Raw genomic sequence first — 15,244 nt, 5'->3', positions numbered from 1 at the left:
TGAAAAAGAATAAGAGGTCATCTGAGCAAATTCTGCTACTTCCCTCCCCACCCCCCAAAGAAAAGTTAACAAAGAGAAAAAAAACAGAATTTGCTAAAATGGGAACGAAATAGATACTAAAACACCAAACAAAGAGCTATAGAAAGAGAACAGGAAATCTGGTGCTCAGGCTGTTCCCCTATCTCTACTGTGTGCACATTTGGTACCTCCCTGGCCTCTGTCCAAGTGCACAGTTGATTCTTCTATGAAAAAACCTGTAGCCAAAAGAATTTTAAATGTTGATGTACCATCATGTGCAAGTGATCAGAGCTTACTCGACCCAAGCTTTCCCTAGATACTCAGGAAAAGTAACCCAGAATTGCACAAACCAATGGGAAACAGAGTTCACAAGGAAGAATTTTAAGGGTGGAATGACACAGAAGTACAGAACAGCCTTTAGCGAACATCTAAATCCTTCAGGAACCACACTGCTGTCATGGTGTCTGTCCAGCAAAGCAGTCCTCCTCAAACTTTAACACACTGTATAAACCCTGAGTTCTATACTCTTCACTTGGCTAATGCTGCTAATTCTCAGACCACACTGAAAAAAATAAGTTATAGAACATCCTGGTGAACCTGAGTTAGTCAGGTCATGGCGAGGTGATGGGGGGGGGGGGCGGGCAAACACACACACATATACAAACACACACACACACACACACACACACACCCCATACACATGAGTCAGCGCCCAAAAGCACATTCTTTCCTGTAGTTACATACAGAAATAAGGACAGAAGCAACATATATTATTCACTCATAACTGAACTTTGTTCCATTTCCCAAGGATTGAGTCTCTGCAGTTACCCTTTAAGACATCCAGGCAAATAGAATTCTCCTCTATTACACAAATATAGACACAAAGACATATCAGGTGTAAGTCCAGTGAATTCTAGTATGTCCCATTAGGTGAGCTTAAGAATAACCTCTATAACTTTTTCCTACCTTCTTTTCACCCTATTCCTCTTCCATGGAAGAAACATGTCTCTGAGTAGTCCCAAGCTGAATATCAGGGGTATTTCAGAAAGTTTTAGTGATTATGCAGAAATATGGAGACAGTGTTAAAACATACACTTCAGGGCTGAACTGATAGTTTGACTCTGATTTCTCCACCAGCTCTACCGATGTTCCTGACATGGAAGCTTCCTTAGTGCTCCTTGTGTGCCTAAGAGAGAAAAGAAGGAAAGTGAGTGAATGAGTACATTCATTCTCCCTAAAAACCAGAGAGGCCCACAGTGTTAGGCAGAAGTTATAGTTTGACCTCATGGAAAGAGTTTGAACTAATGTCCTCCTGTACCAGGTGGATGTCTCTCTATGTCTCTGACAGAAACTGCCTGCGGGCGGTGTGTGTGGGTGTCCCAGGTAGCTACCTAAGTTTGCATACTTCCTGACTGACAGAACTCTCCTGCCAGAGCCTCAGGGCCAGGGTGGCAGAGTCAGTGGGAGGAGTAACCAAGTTTCACTTCCTCACTGTTTGGAGACTCACAGCCACAGCAGGCTCCCAGTTCACCGAGGAGCAGAGTCTAAGGAGCAGCTGAGCCCTCTCTCCTCTTCCCACAGCACCTGGCAGGGGCTTCACAGGCGGACGGAAGGGCACGAATGGGCAGAGCAGAACTTCCAGAAGGGAAAATGAGTACCCAGGATCCCTTGGATCTGTGGAGCAGATCAGATGGAGACGCTGAGCTGCTTCAGGACTTGGGGTGAGAGAGAAAATCCTCTTTTCAAAGTGTTTTCTGGGTGAACTTAACCGCTACTCCATCCTGAAAGCTTAATTAATGATTATCCTTAGCTCTTTCTTTCTCTCTGCCATCTCTGACTTCTAAACTGGCCACTTTATTTGTCTGTGTGTGTTAGGTATCTTCCCTATAGGGGCCTAATTCTGTTGTAAAAACAGATTATTTTTTTCCAAATGTGAAAGCAGATAAATACAGAACGTGGGACAAAAGTCAAATATTGGACATTCTTTAAAAACAGGGACAGAATTGGGATGTGTGAGTTGATGTTGCCTGGTTTCCTTGATATTGCTCTGCTTTACGAATAAATGTGCTCTTAAAGACTTTTGTACAGTGATCTGTTGACAGGCTGTTGCTGGTAAGGTAAACAGAAAGCCTACCCTACTGTAAGTGAGAGGGACTTTTTCTAAAGAGAGAGAATGAGGAAGTTTTTGCCCCAATCTCATTAGTTTCTTTCTCCTCACACTGCATTCATGAGTTCTTTCTTGTATGTATATCTGTAGGGGCAACTTTGAGCCTTTTAAATACCAATAGAACAGAATAAAACTTCTGCCTCAAATAGGTAAGTGTAGGTAGGTGGAGTCATCAGAGTTCTATTTTAAAGAGGGACTAGATGACACAGCTCATTCAGGATATTTACTTCAAGAAACAAGTATTACACAAGAGAAGAAAAGGGAATTTTCTAGAGAAACCAGACCTCCCACCTGATGTACTGGGAATAACCCTGCGAGACTGGTTTTGACACCTGCATTTCCAAAGAGGCCAAACCTGCACCTTCTGCCTGGGTCAATAGCTCTAGATCTTCACAACCCAACAACATAGAAACTGTTGTCATCTTCTTACAAAGAATAAAAACAAGCACCAAAGGGGAGTTTGAATAACTTGCTTATATTTCAAACATCAATCTCAAATATCAATGAAATGGCAAAGCTGGGATCCCAAGGGCCATGTCTTTAACCAAGGAAAAACTGAAAAAGAATTGTATCTTTTTGTGCTGTATTACTGTGAAATTTCTCAGTGACTCCTTTCCGTGTGTGTGTGTGTGTGTGTGTGTGTGCGCGCGCGCGTGCGTGCGTGCTGGGGATTGAATCCAGAGGCATTCTACCACTGAGCTACATCCCGAGCCTTTTTTATTTTCTATTTTGATTCAGGGTCTTGCTAAGTTGCTGAGACTGGACTGGGACTGTTCATCCTCCCACCTCAGCCTTCTGTGTCACCCAGATTACCAGTGTGCACACCATGCTCAGCAGTAATTCCCATCTTTAGATTTTAAAACTGAGGTCTCAGAATTGATCTACCTTCATATAACAAATCAGATGCATTAGGTAGAATTTTCAAAAGGGAAACTCCTGCTACTAGGAAGTCAGAGTTTCATAATATCTCTGTCCTTCTCTATTGAATCTCCAAAGAGAAAAGGTAAAGGCCCCTCCATGAGCATCTAAAACAGGTATCACTAAGTCAAAGTACTCAAGCTAGACTTGGGGTGTCAAAACTATATTGAATCATTAAGCTCTAAGGTTTCACTCTGTTTTTTTTTAAATCTGTATTCTCAGCTTACTGTAGTAAGAAACCCCAAGAGAGAAGAGAGACAGGGAAAATATTCAATTTTGGCCCTAAACTAAACAAATCCTTAAACCCAGGATCTGTGCTTGAGTCCTATTGGTGCACACTTAGATGTCAAAGGAACTGTAGGATGTCCCTGAAGACCACTGTGCTGCCAGGAAGAAGACACTATAGATAAACTCCACATTTCCTTCCCTGTAAAAAGAATAGACACTCGATACAAAGTCCAGAGTCTCCAAAGTCTCCAAGAAAAGTAAAAAGTGCATTTGTGTCTAGACTTCTTCTTTTCAGAAAAACTGGAAATTCATTAAACATATGAGTTTAGTTTAGTTTTTTTTTTTTTTTTTAAGAAAAACATGGGCGACCTGTAGTTATCTGGGGAAACTGCTTATCACTGTGGTTCTCCATCTTTGCTATGCGCCAGAACAACCCAAGGAGTTTTTTTGGTTTTGTTTTTAAATTCCTGGTGCCCAGACTACACAACAGGCAAATATTCTTGGTATCCCTGGGAAAAGCATTTCTCTCCAAGTGGTTCAAAAGTGAGGCTGAGACTGAGACTCACTGCACAGAATATTTACTCTCAAAAGCATTGAGTAAGTGTGGTTTTATTATTTATTTTAAGTGTGTTGGGTGTGTACCTGAATCTTCAAATCACTAATAAATGTTGTTTTGTTTTGTTTTTTATGGGGGGGGTCATTTTGGTTAATAACTTAGTTAAGGTATATTTTACATACATAAAATTTACCATTTCAAGTGCATAGTTCCATAAGTTTTATTAACTTTAAGGAGTGATATAACCATCACCATAAATCAGCATTAGAACTTTTTCGTTCCACCAGAAGAACTCTCAGGAGCATGGTTCCCCTAGGGTAGGATGGGGAGTAAACAAAATCCTGATTTCTAGAGTTTGTCTACTTCCCCAATAGAGACAAACTCAAGCTATTTGCCTCTACCAAGGATGGACAAGTTCAAACTGCCAAGGACTTAATATTTTTAATATTAATATTTAATATTTGCAAATCAAATATTTTACGATTAACCTGAGCCAGTATTTAGCCTTCTAGCACATCACTGATATGCTTTTCATAGGTAATAATTTAAATAATCCTGACAATGACTTGTTGCCTTTGACAGAACTGTGAATCTAAATGAAACTTGTTCTTTGAAGCTTTAACTTACTGAGGGTATTGTCTGTATCAAACCTTCTGATTAATTCAGTTTTTTTTAAATCTCCATAAAGAATGATGTCATGTAATTGATTGATAAAAGGTAGTTGGTTTTATTTTTTTTAATTATTTATTTTAATAGTGACACAGGTCTTGGCAGCACATACCTATAATCTCAGGGGCTACAGTGGCTGAGGCAAGAGCTTTGAAAGTACACAGCCAGCCTCAGCACGTTAGGAGGCCCTAAGCAATTTAGTGAGACCCTGGGCCAAAAATAAAAAGGGCTGAGGGATGTTGCTCAGTGGTTAACTCCCTTTAGTTCAATTCCTGGAAACAAATAAATAATAACAACAACAACACGTAATAATAGGAAGGTATCTGACTTTAATGACTTAAGTTTTCAACTATTTTCAGTAGGTTCTTTGAGTAGTTAGGTAAATTTTATGTTATATTTTTGATAGCTATAAACATAATTTAGTGGTTAAATTATAAAAAAGCATATATCAGTCTTAGTTCTATTTTTCTTCAAGCTCTAGAATATATAAGTTCTGTAAACTGAAACCTGAGCTGAAGTAAATTCATCATTTTCTTTCCAAGTCACTTGCTTAGAGCACAGGATTATTATTCTCTCAAGTCCCTAAATCAAGCAACTCAGATGCATTTCCATCCCTGTCTCATTTATAGTGTCAGTCCAAAAGCATTTATTTTCTTTCAGCCTAAGTGCATTACTGTACCGAAAAGCGAAGGAGGAAGAGGGGAGAAAAAAAAAAACCTGTCCTAAACTATGGCTCAGTTTCACTTATACTTTGATGGTGTGGGATTAGGGGGAGGCAGGAGGGGGCAAGGCCTGTTCCCTAATGCACCACTGGTGTGAACAACTCTGGGTAAGAAGCAGACAGGGATTGTGGTTAGGCCTTCTCTACTTTCAAAATAAAGACAGAGATTTGGCGCAGTGATGGAGGCTGCATTCAGACCCCTTCCCTGGTCTCTGCAGCCTCTGGCCAGACCCATGTGGCCAAACGGATCTGTCAGCTCCCCTTGCCCTGGACCCCCAAGACCCCCCACCATCCTGGCTGGCTACTCCTATTCCCCACTAGAAAGGAGGATGGGGACTAATGAGCGCTCTGCATCCAGTTTTTCCAGTCTTATTTTGTAATGGATTAAGAGCCAACCTTTGGGGCTGGGCTGGGGCTCAATGGTAGAGCACCTGCCTTGCACACAGGAGGCACTGGGTTCGATCCTCAGCACCACATAAAAATAAATAAATAAAATAAAGATATTGTGTCCATCTACAATTAAAAATATATTTAGGAAAAAAAAAAAAAAAAACGAGCCAAACTTTGAAGAATACTACACAAAGCAGCCCATGTTAGATGCTAGAACAGCCCAGCTAGCTGGGTTGGATCAGCTGGACAAGAATAACATAGAGCCCTAAGAGAACAGCATAAAAGAACTAGTGGAGGTTTCCTGGTGGTCTTCTCAGTCCCAGATAGGACGGGGGTGGGGGTGGGGTGTGCAGTTAGAAGAGACCTGTTTTGAAGACAGATTCCGAGTAAAGGATGATGATGAGTTTCCAATGATTTTAATTGGTAGCAGGGAGAACAACAGTTGGCATGGAAACTTAAGGTGACATAAATGAAAATCTCAGCAAAGGTTAAGAGGTATATAGATGAAGCTTTCCGTGAATTTGCTTGAGATATAAGAATATTTCAAGAGCAGGTCCTTCACCAGTAACAATTTGGAAAGCAAAAGACAGGAAAGGCTGACATTGTATCAGTTTGTCAGACTCCCTTAAGTTACTTTTAGCCACCAACTACCAAGAAAAGCCCTCCGCCCCTCACAGTTGAAATCACAAGGGTACCACTCTGGCCCTAGACCAAAGATCATCGTGAAGCCCAGAAGCTGGCTAATCCTTCCATGAAACTAATACAGCTGTCATTTCCAAACCTAAAGGAAACACTACGGCTGCTTTAGAGATTATCATATTCCTTTTTTTAAAAAAAAGTATATACACATACATACACATACACACACGCAGAGAGAGAGAGAGACAGAAATTCTGTGTATAAGGACTTATGTTTTTTTAAGCTGTAATTTTTAGCTTCTGGAATTATATGGCCTGTTACTCTAATAGAAATACAGGGAGCTGTTTAAAAATTTAAAATGTTATGTCACCTCCAGTTAACCTTAAACACACTCTAAAGGAATCTACAAAGTTCCCCTTCTGTGAAAATTCTGTCATCTTGGATTCTAAAAATGGATTCTGCGCTGTTGGTAGTATGTAACTAGTATGCAGTAGGCGCTCCTCTTGAGTCAAGTGAATTTCCACTTCAGTTTTTGTGTTTTCTGTTCCTTGGTGGGTGACTTCCTTCTCCTTACTCATGGAAATCCACAGTGGGCGGGGCTGCTCTCCAGTCTTCCTCTCTCCTGTGGATCACCTGTTGGATGGGGACACTAGGCAAGGCGCCATGGGGAGACTGAAATAAAAGGGAAAATAGCTGTGCGGCGACAGGAGGCAAGGCAGGCGTAGTTAGAATGCTCTGCAGTGTGGGCTGGGGGGCCCCAGCAGTGGCCAGAGAAAATGCTCCCTGTGGTGGTATGGAAGATCACTGGAAGCCGAGAAGATGGTCTTGTTTGTCAGTTGAAGTCAGAAATGGTGACATTTGATACAAAAAAAAAAAGAAGACAAAAACCCCCAAGAGTCAAGGAGTATAAGTGGCAAACTTGCCACAGAGAAAATAGAAGGAGCCCACAAAGCTTCAGGCCACCCAGTCCCTGGGACCCGTCTGGACCAGTCTCACCTTGCTCTGTGAGGAGCTTCCACCCCGTCTTCCCCCTTGTACTTCTATTTTCCTAATGGACTCTTGGACCTTTTTTTCTTTTGAAGCCCTGGATTAATTTCTGTCTCTTACAACTCCCCTTAGAGGCTAAATTCCTATTTAGAGGCCATAAACTTCTGGCTCTTCCTCCTAAAGTGGACCTGATGAAACTCGCTATGGGGTACGTGAATGGGCAGGGTCTTAGCTCCCTGTCTAGCTCACCTCCAGCTCCTCTGTGGTCTGGGTCCCCCGGAGGCCCTGCCACTGGTGCCTGCCCACTTCTCTGTTTAAAACCAGTTACGCCTGAGGAAAGCAGAAGAACCATCGTTTAATTCATCTTGATGTAAGAAAATATTACTTCTTAGAGACCCACGTTGAATTATTTAGGGTTAAAGTAGCATGATGTCTGTAATTTAAAGTTGTTTATCAAAAGATATATAAGCAAAAATATGGCAAAAAGTTACAAACTATTATAACTAGTCTGGCACAGTGGGATGCATGCCTCCTACCCCAGCGATCTGGGAGCAGAAGGATAGCAAATTTGAAGCTGGCCTCAGCAACTTAGTGAGACCATGTTTCAAGATAAAAATAAATGGGCTGGTGATGTAGCTCAGTGGTAAACCAGCCCTGAGTCCAATCCCCCATACAAAACAAACAACAACAACAACAACAAAATTATTCTAACTAAACTATGGGGCCTGGGGACGTAGCTCAGTGGTAAAGCATTTGCCAAGCATGAATGAAGTCCTGGGTTTGATCCTAGGATGGCAAAAAACAAACAAAAACCCTCCCTATCTGAAGCATTGGTATTATTTAAATGTGGACATTGTTTATTTTACTATTTATACTATTTTCTACTTTCTTGTATATCCAAAATTATTCACAATAAACAGTTAAAATTGCCATAATATATATTCATTATCAAAAACTAAAGGAATAATGCATTAAAAAATATCAGCCATGTTCTAGCAACTAAATTATATTGTCCAATTATTTCCAGTTTTGTAAAAATATTTTTCTGTGAACATACACACTCACTGACACACACAGATTGAATTGCAACACTGTGGCAGTATTATGTACATAATATTGCTCTTGCTTTCTGATTGTATACTTTTCATTTCCTTCTCTGTCTCAGAGCAGTTGTGGGTTCCTATCTTGGGCCAACCTGTAGCCCTGTGTCAAAGTTTCTTAAGTTGGTCCAGATTCAAGAGGGCCTGAAATAGATTTGTCAATGAACAATATGGAATATTTGGAGGCATGTGGAATTCCATGGTCATCATGTTTTATTGTTAGATAGATTAATTTTGGGCAGTTGAGCACATAAGTGGCAGTGGTCCAGAGCCAAGAAATCTAATTAGGCAGTTTACAGATTGGTGAATGAGAAACTAGAGTAAAAATTGATCTGGAACAGCAAGGAAGGAACAGGAGCAGAAGCCAGTAATTCCATTAAGCTAAGAATGGTAAGTGATTAACATCCAAACAAAACTGGTTCTGCTTTTGTGTATTTTTTCAAAATGAAATCAAAGATATTTTGAAAACCTTAATGTCTCACACAAGTATTTTTAAATTTGTTCTTTGTTTTATCACTATAAAATTCTAGAGTTGCCTGGATTCCATGTTACTGTTCTATTTTTATTTGCTACTGATAGTTAGTGTTTTGGGTTGATTCACCAAATAAAATTGGAGCTATTTTGCAGATGTTAATTCTGAGGTGCTAAGGGGTTTGGCCATCTGTTTCCCTTCTCCTTTTGAGGTGAACTCCTTAGGAACTGAGCAGAAATGTAGGTTATTCATCTTTGTCCTCTCTATCGTGGCCTACCACTTGACAAAGAGCCCATATTTAAGTGTTTGTTGAATTGCTACAAGTTGAGTCGAAGCCAAGGCCAGAACTCAAGGCTCCTGACTCCAGCCCATGAGCAGAAGGATTTCTGGTGATGGATTTGCATTCATCACCCCAGAAGCATTCAGGCCCCTCATGCCAACACTTTTTACTGATGGGATAAACTGACATCAGTTAGAGGTACCATCTGAATCACAGACTAGAGAAGAGGTAACCAGTAATATAAGGATCTGACTGTATTTTTTACATCCCCCAAGACTGGGACTCTTTCCTGCAGCTGTAACTTCTTGAAAGTGTCTTTCTCTGTCTCCTGTACTAACCCACAATGGCAGATTGTCACTGGCAACCACAAACCAAAGACAAATAAACCCAGAACTAACATTTTATGAAATATAGGGTACAAGAGTAATCACTTAGTAATCACTTAGTAACCACTAAGTAAAGAGTCAACTAGATTTCATTCAAAGCCCCTTCCCCCCAAATCCCTGCCGAGAATCTCTGGTTTTAAATCTCTGCCCATCCCATCTAGGCCTTCCCAGATTCTCATTTGTGGAATATTTTTTCCAGTCCAAACCAGGAATTTCCTGTACCCAACCACCAGGATTCACGATGCTCCTTGGGTCTTGTAGTCATTCCTCCCCTGTGCGTGCTGCTGGGCATTGAGCAGGACCTTTGTTATGACGAGATGCAATTTCCACTCCTCCTTCAAGTCAGTGGCCATGTCTATCTCTCAGGTCACTCCTTCTCTGGATGTGCCGACTGACCCATCTCTGGATAGGCTCCATGAGTCTGCCCCTACGCCTACCTACCTGTGGTTCTCTGCCTGCATCTCCAGTTCACTGGGTCTGTCTGTGTGTGTCCTAAGTCACTGTTTCTAGTATTGTTGGCTGTTTGCATGAGCCTGTGGGCCTTTATCTGTTTCTGTTTTTATGTCTCTTTCTATCTATCTGTGTACAGTTCTTTGATAATTGTGACTCTGACTCTTTGTGGCACTCTGTGTCTCTGAATCTCTGAGTCTCTATTCTATCTCACTGTTTCCATCCCCCAGAACTTCTGGTCTCATTCCTCAGACTCCTTCAAGAGCAGGTTTTTCCTGGTCTCTAACTCCCACAGAGCTCTCTTCTCCCTTCCAACAGGGCCCTGACCCCCACCAGAAAACTTGGGACCTGCCTTTAGTTGATGGCTAACATAGTTGGCTTCTGTCATCACTCAAGTCTGTTTTCTAAAGCCAGGGACAGATGGCCTCACCATTTAGCTCTGCTAGTAGCATTTGTAAAAGTGGGCATTTACAATAGTGATCTAGAAGGGCACCACCGTGTTGAGTCCATCACAGAAACATCCCTTCTGAAAAGATTGTCCCACATCACACTATGCCTGAATGCAGCCTTATTAGAAAACTTTCCTGATCCTTGGTTCTCTCTGCTTAAACAAGGTCCATCACGCTGATCAGTGGAAAGATAAGCTCACACCTGTGAACATGTGACTTCACATGCTTACAAAGACAATACCATCTTGTCCTGGATATACCTGACTATGAGACCAATCATAGGACCAAAAGCTCTTGAGCTAAATAAGACAGTTCCTTATCCTAAACTCAGGATTTCTCTTGCACAGAGGATCAGGAGCTTTATCTTTCACAAAGTCAAAGTGTCCAGCACCAACTCTATAAAAAAAAAAAAAAAAAAAAAAGAAGGTAAATAAAACAGCAGCCAGAAAATCCCATGGAATAACTCAAATGCTGAGCTTTTATTAGCCAAGTAAAGATCGCCTGGAGAGGGAGAGCCTGAGAGGCTCATCTTGTCTTCTATCCCTGTTGTGCTCAGGAGTGTGAGACTGAGCTATAGCTTCAGCAAAAACAGGAGACAAATCAATTAGCTATGCCAGCCATGGATTTAGAGAAGTGAATGATGCCTCTATTAGTTTTTGGTCTAGAGAATTCAAAAGGTGTGTCAGTGTCATTCAAAAGTGAGAATAATTTTAAAAATGAAGACTAGAGAAATTTCTCTAAAGATGAGTTCTTTTGTTGGTTCTGGGCCTTCTAGCGACCAGAAGTTTCTGTTCTCGCCTTGGATTGAAATGTAAATCCTCTTTGCAGCTCTCTTGGGGCAGAGTCTTGGTTCTATTTCACTTATTTTTGTCAGAAAGAGGAAGAATATATCATTAAATCTGTGAATAATCTGTAGACGTAGCTTACTAAGATGCACAATCATCAAAGATGCACAATCTAGGCTGCTTCTCAGTCTTGGGACAGCCCACACTCTCCCTTGAATGTGTATCTACTTTCCTAAATAAATCTGTCTACACCTTACAAAAAAGAAAGAAATGCAATTTAAAAAAAAATATTTATTTTTTAGTTTTAGGTGGACCCAATATCTTTATTTTATTTTTATGTGGTGCTGAGGATCAAATCTAGTGCCTCACTCGTGCTAGGCGAGCACTGTACCACTTGAGCCACAACCCAGCCCAAGAAATGCAATTTATAAATGGAGGCGTGGCTCATATTTTAAATCGCAAGCTTGCTTTCTGGGCCCACTAGTTCTTGCAGCATTGTCTTGTATTAGTCCCCAACATGGACCCGCTGTTTCAACTAGGCATTCTGTTGCCTCAATATACAGTGCATACATGAACACCCATGTCTTTGCTCATGCCATCCTTCCTCTTAGAATGTCCTTTTTTCTTACTAATCAATTAAATATCCAATCTTCAAGCCCTGGCTCCTGATCTTCTTCCTTCTTCAAGTTTACCCTGGTCATTCCAGCCCTCCATGAGCTCCCCTCCCATACCATTTACTGTGCATATCACTGAAATGGGAGCTATTTGGCAATTTCTGACTATGCTCACCTGAAGATCCTTCCCTTTTCCTTTTGATGAGTACCAAAAACCAGTTAGTACTTTGTCTTGCCCCTCTCTCCAGGTACAAACACTGAACTCTCAAGTTTATTGAAGTGAACTGAAGTTTTTAGGGCCAAGAATCCTTCATATCTGTATTTCTCCAACTCTAAACTGCATAACAATCACCTGGACCTCAGCAGGTAGAGAGTAGGACCTGATGTGTGTTCTAGCAAGATCCCAGATGACGTCGATGGGGTCTGTCCACACTTTGAGTCGCAATGCTTTGCAGGGCTTTTCAAACACCATGTGCCAAACAGAAACAAATACTGAGTGCAACCTCTTTGAAGTCTTAGAGTGAGTTTAGTGAGTCACAATGATATTTATTCAAAATGAATAGACATGAAAGTATTCAAGTAAATTGCATATGGAAGGATCAGTGTTGTTTCCTGCTACTCCGTGTGTGTATATTTGTGAGATTTATGTGTTTGTCTATGTAGGGACTGATATAAAATACATTTTATATAGTGGGTCCGAATGAACCCTAATATTATATACAACTAAAAAGAACTAATAAAAATTACTTTTGAAAAATCAAATGGGATAAAAAAATCATTGAAGCTTTCAACATGCTGGAGCAATTTTCCAGAAGGTTCTAGCACAAGGAGGCACTGGAATGAAAGCAGAGAAGTCTACATGGAGGACCAGCTATCTGGATCTAGTCTGCGGGCTTGCTCTGTGGTTCAGTTTATTTCCTGTACCTTACCAAGAGGCAACTATGAAAATTCTTTAGTGGGTGGGTGTTTCCTAATTTGCTACTGTATCATGGAAGGGATAATACCACTATTTCCTTCAAAGTCAACTGCTAGTTTTAATAATTTTATAAACCCAGTACTAATAATCGTTTGAAGCTTGATTACTCTCTGTTCTGTGGACTCTTAACCTTGAGACAAATTGTGAAAATGTGGAGGCCTTGGGGGAGAAAAGAAGAATATAACACATTGTTTTTAATAGATTGTTATAAATAGTAATTTCTTGCTCTTTTTACTTCTTCAGGGAAAGTGAGACAAAAATAATTTTTAAGTTTCAGAAAAATGAAACTTTTTTCCCAATGTGTAGATAAAGCACCTAAGACAATGTCTGGCATATTCATAATATATTGTATAATTTATAAAGCTCATAGTTTTTTCTTATCTGAAAAAGTTAAAAAGTCATGTAAAAAGTTTATAAAAATAAGAACACAGTGTTGGGCTGAGGTTGTGGCTCAGCAGTAGAGCACTCATCTAGCACATGTGAGGCGCTGGGTTCGATTCTCAGTACCACATAAAAATAAATAAAATAAAGGTATTGTGTCCAACTACAACTAAAATAATAAATAAATTAATTAATTAAAAAAAAAAAAGAACACAGTGTTGCATGTGTGAAAAATAAGGTTTTCTTTGTAGGCATTACCAGTAGTTGCCTTAACAGATAAAGACATGGAGGATGCTACTTGGGTGAAATCACATAGTTTTTAAATTAAAATTGATTGGAGCTGATGGACTAGCTGAGAAAAGACTTGAGGCGAAGGTGTGGATGAGATTCTCACTGACACGCTCTACATTTGTGTTCTAAGGTAGCATACTTTTTTACTTGGTATTTCCCAGTAGTAAATTGGTTTTTCATTGCATTTAACTCTAAAAACATCGCCCTTCTAAAACCAGTAGAGGAAAAGAACCTACTTGGAAGTTTTAATTAACAGTAGGTTCAGCGTGAATCAGTCACACCATGCAGTTGTGAAGAAACTAATGTAATGCAATCTCAGGCTTTTTTATGTATGCCCAGCAGCAAGAACAAGAGAGATGCTAACCTTCTCTGTTTTGATTGCCAGCACTTATCTTTAAGATAGAAATTTAAAATACGGAAGATATTCAGAGGAAATAGGTCTTTGGATAATAAGGTCCCTGGATGAAAAAATGAACTGAAAGTTTGTCATAAAAAGAGTAAATGAAGACAATGGAAAAGAGAAAAAGATACATTAGAAGTTCTCTCATCTATGTAACTCCAAGAAGTAGGTCTGGGATCATCTTGAAAGCTGTACATCCAGGGGTGGCAATTCTATAGAGGCAAAAGTTTTCTGTCCCTCAATCATGCAAGAATGGCTAATCTTTCCTCTATAAGTACTGAATCCCCCATCATTAGAAATATGTAGATAAAGATTAAATAAAAGTCTGTAGGGTTTCAAAAATTATCCAAACACTACAAAAATTGAAAAGAATATAGACTAAGCTGATGGTTGTAAATTTTTTCTGTAATGAGGAATTATATGTGATTTTCATTTACTAAGTTAAACATTTTTAATTGTTTGGTTAAAAAAGAAAATAGAAACAAGCCAGGTGCCATGATACATGCCTGTAATCCCAGCTACTTGGAGGGGAATTGCAAGTGTCAGACCAGCCTGGGCAGTTTAGCAAGATCCTTAGCAACTTAGCAAGACTCTCTCTCCAAATAAAAAATAAAAAGGGCTGGGGATGTAGCTCAGTGATAAGGCAGCTTCAATTTCCAGTAACAGCAGCAACAACAACAATAGTAATAATATAAGAGATAGAAATGTGATTTTTGTAGTCATCAGAAGCAAGTTTACAGTGAAGCCAGTGAAGCTCCAGCTCTGGGTCCTCTCACTCGTGCAGACTCCAGTGCTGTGGATAGTAGATGCCAATTCACAATATTTAAGACCAGAAACTGCTGAGTGTGACAGTGCACACTTGTAATCCCAACTGCTTTGGAGGCTGAGGCAGTAGGATCACAAATTCAAAGCCAGCCTCAGCAACTTAGCAAGAACCTCAGCAATTTAGAGAGATCCTGTCTCAGAATAAAAGATAAAAAGTTGTGGGACTGTGGCTCAGTGGTTAAGTGCCCCCGGGTTCAATCCCTAGTACAAAAAAATAATAAAGAAAGAAAGAAGAGATTGGAAACTGTACATATCATAATGCTCTAGGACTGGTCTGGGATTGTGGCTCAGTGGTAGAGTGCTTGCCTAGCATGTGTGAGGCACTAGGTTTGATTCTCAGCACTGCATGTAAATAAGTAAGTAAGTAAATAAATAAATAAATAAATGGTCCATCGACAACTAAAAATAAATAAATAAATGAAAATGCTCTAGAACTTCACAACTCACCTATGAAAGCAACCTGATAAATGTTCCTCAAGTTACCAACAATCCTAAAAACTTCATACCAATATCACACTGTGAAAGTGAAAATAATGTTTTGA

The 15,244-nt window shown here is 40.0% G+C and overlaps 1 protein-coding gene across 1 annotated transcript in view; it reads left to right on the top strand.

Annotated features, from left to right (window-relative positions):
* Positions 1-1,584: 1,584 nt before the first annotated feature.
* The window catches only part of Dapp1 (dual adaptor of phosphotyrosine and 3-phosphoinositides 1), a 49,816-nt gene continuing 36,156 nt past the window's right edge, over positions 1,585-15,244 (top strand). Inside the window, exon 1 of the mRNA XM_076863985.1 lies at positions 1,585-1,739. Coding sequence (XP_076720100.1) covers positions 1,639-1,739 — 101 coding nt within the window. The 5' untranslated portion in view covers positions 1,585-1,638. The remainder of the gene's footprint in view (positions 1,740-15,244) is intronic.

The sequence above is a fragment of the Callospermophilus lateralis genome, chromosome 8 (genome assembly GCF_048772815.1).
Source record: "Callospermophilus lateralis isolate mCalLat2 chromosome 8, mCalLat2.hap1, whole genome shotgun sequence".
Classification (NCBI taxonomy): domain Eukaryota; kingdom Metazoa; phylum Chordata; class Mammalia; order Rodentia; family Sciuridae; genus Callospermophilus; species Callospermophilus lateralis.
The sequence above is the reverse complement of the archived record's forward strand: the minus strand, read 5'-3'. Positions and strand labels throughout refer to the sequence as shown.